This window comes from Neomonachus schauinslandi, chromosome 3 (assembly GCF_002201575.2).
Source record: "Neomonachus schauinslandi chromosome 3, ASM220157v2, whole genome shotgun sequence".
NCBI classification, from domain to species: Eukaryota; Metazoa; Chordata; class Mammalia; order Carnivora; family Phocidae; genus Neomonachus; species Neomonachus schauinslandi.
Genome location: NC_058405.1, coordinates 1,595,099 through 1,595,591, shown reverse-complemented (window position 1 = coordinate 1,595,591; position 493 = coordinate 1,595,099). Strand labels below are relative to the sequence as shown.

General features: G+C 76.1%; 1 protein-coding gene across 1 annotated transcript in view; it reads left to right on the top strand.

Annotated features, from left to right (window-relative positions):
- Nucleotides 1-293, top strand: part of SOX1 (SRY-box transcription factor 1) — a 1,195-nt gene extending 902 nt beyond the window's left edge. The window contains exon 2 of the mRNA XM_044913328.1: nt 1-293. Within this exon, the coding sequence (XP_044769263.1) occupies nt 1-293 (293 nt within the window).
- The last annotated feature ends 200 nt before the right edge of the window (nt 294-493 follow it).

Below are 493 nucleotides of genomic sequence, written 5' to 3'. Positions count from 1 at the left end.
CGGCCGTGGCGGCGGCGGCGGCGGCGGCGGCCGCGTCGTCGGGCGCCCTGGGCGCGCTGGGCTCGCTCGTCAAGTCTGAGCCGAGCGGCAGCCCTCCCGCCGCGGCGCACTCGCGGGCGCCGTGCCCCGGGGACCTGCGCGAAATGATCAGCATGTACTTGCCCGCCGGCGAGAGCGGCGACCCGGCGGCAGCCGCGGCGGCGGCGGCGCAGAGCCGGCTGCACTCGCTGCCGCAGCACTACCAGGGCGCGGGCGCGGGCGTCAACGGCACGGTGCCCCTGACGCACATTTAGGGACGCGGGGACACTGCGGCCCGCGCCCACGACGCGCGAGGAGGAGCGCGCGGCGCGCCCGGGCGCCCGGCGCCGAGCGGCCTTGCTTTTGTACAGACCTTTCCACGTTCCTGTGACGAGGAAAACACTGGCGACGAATGCGGGTGACCCACGCCCCCACCTCACCTTTCCGGGAGCTCCTGGGGACCGCCAGGCGCAGA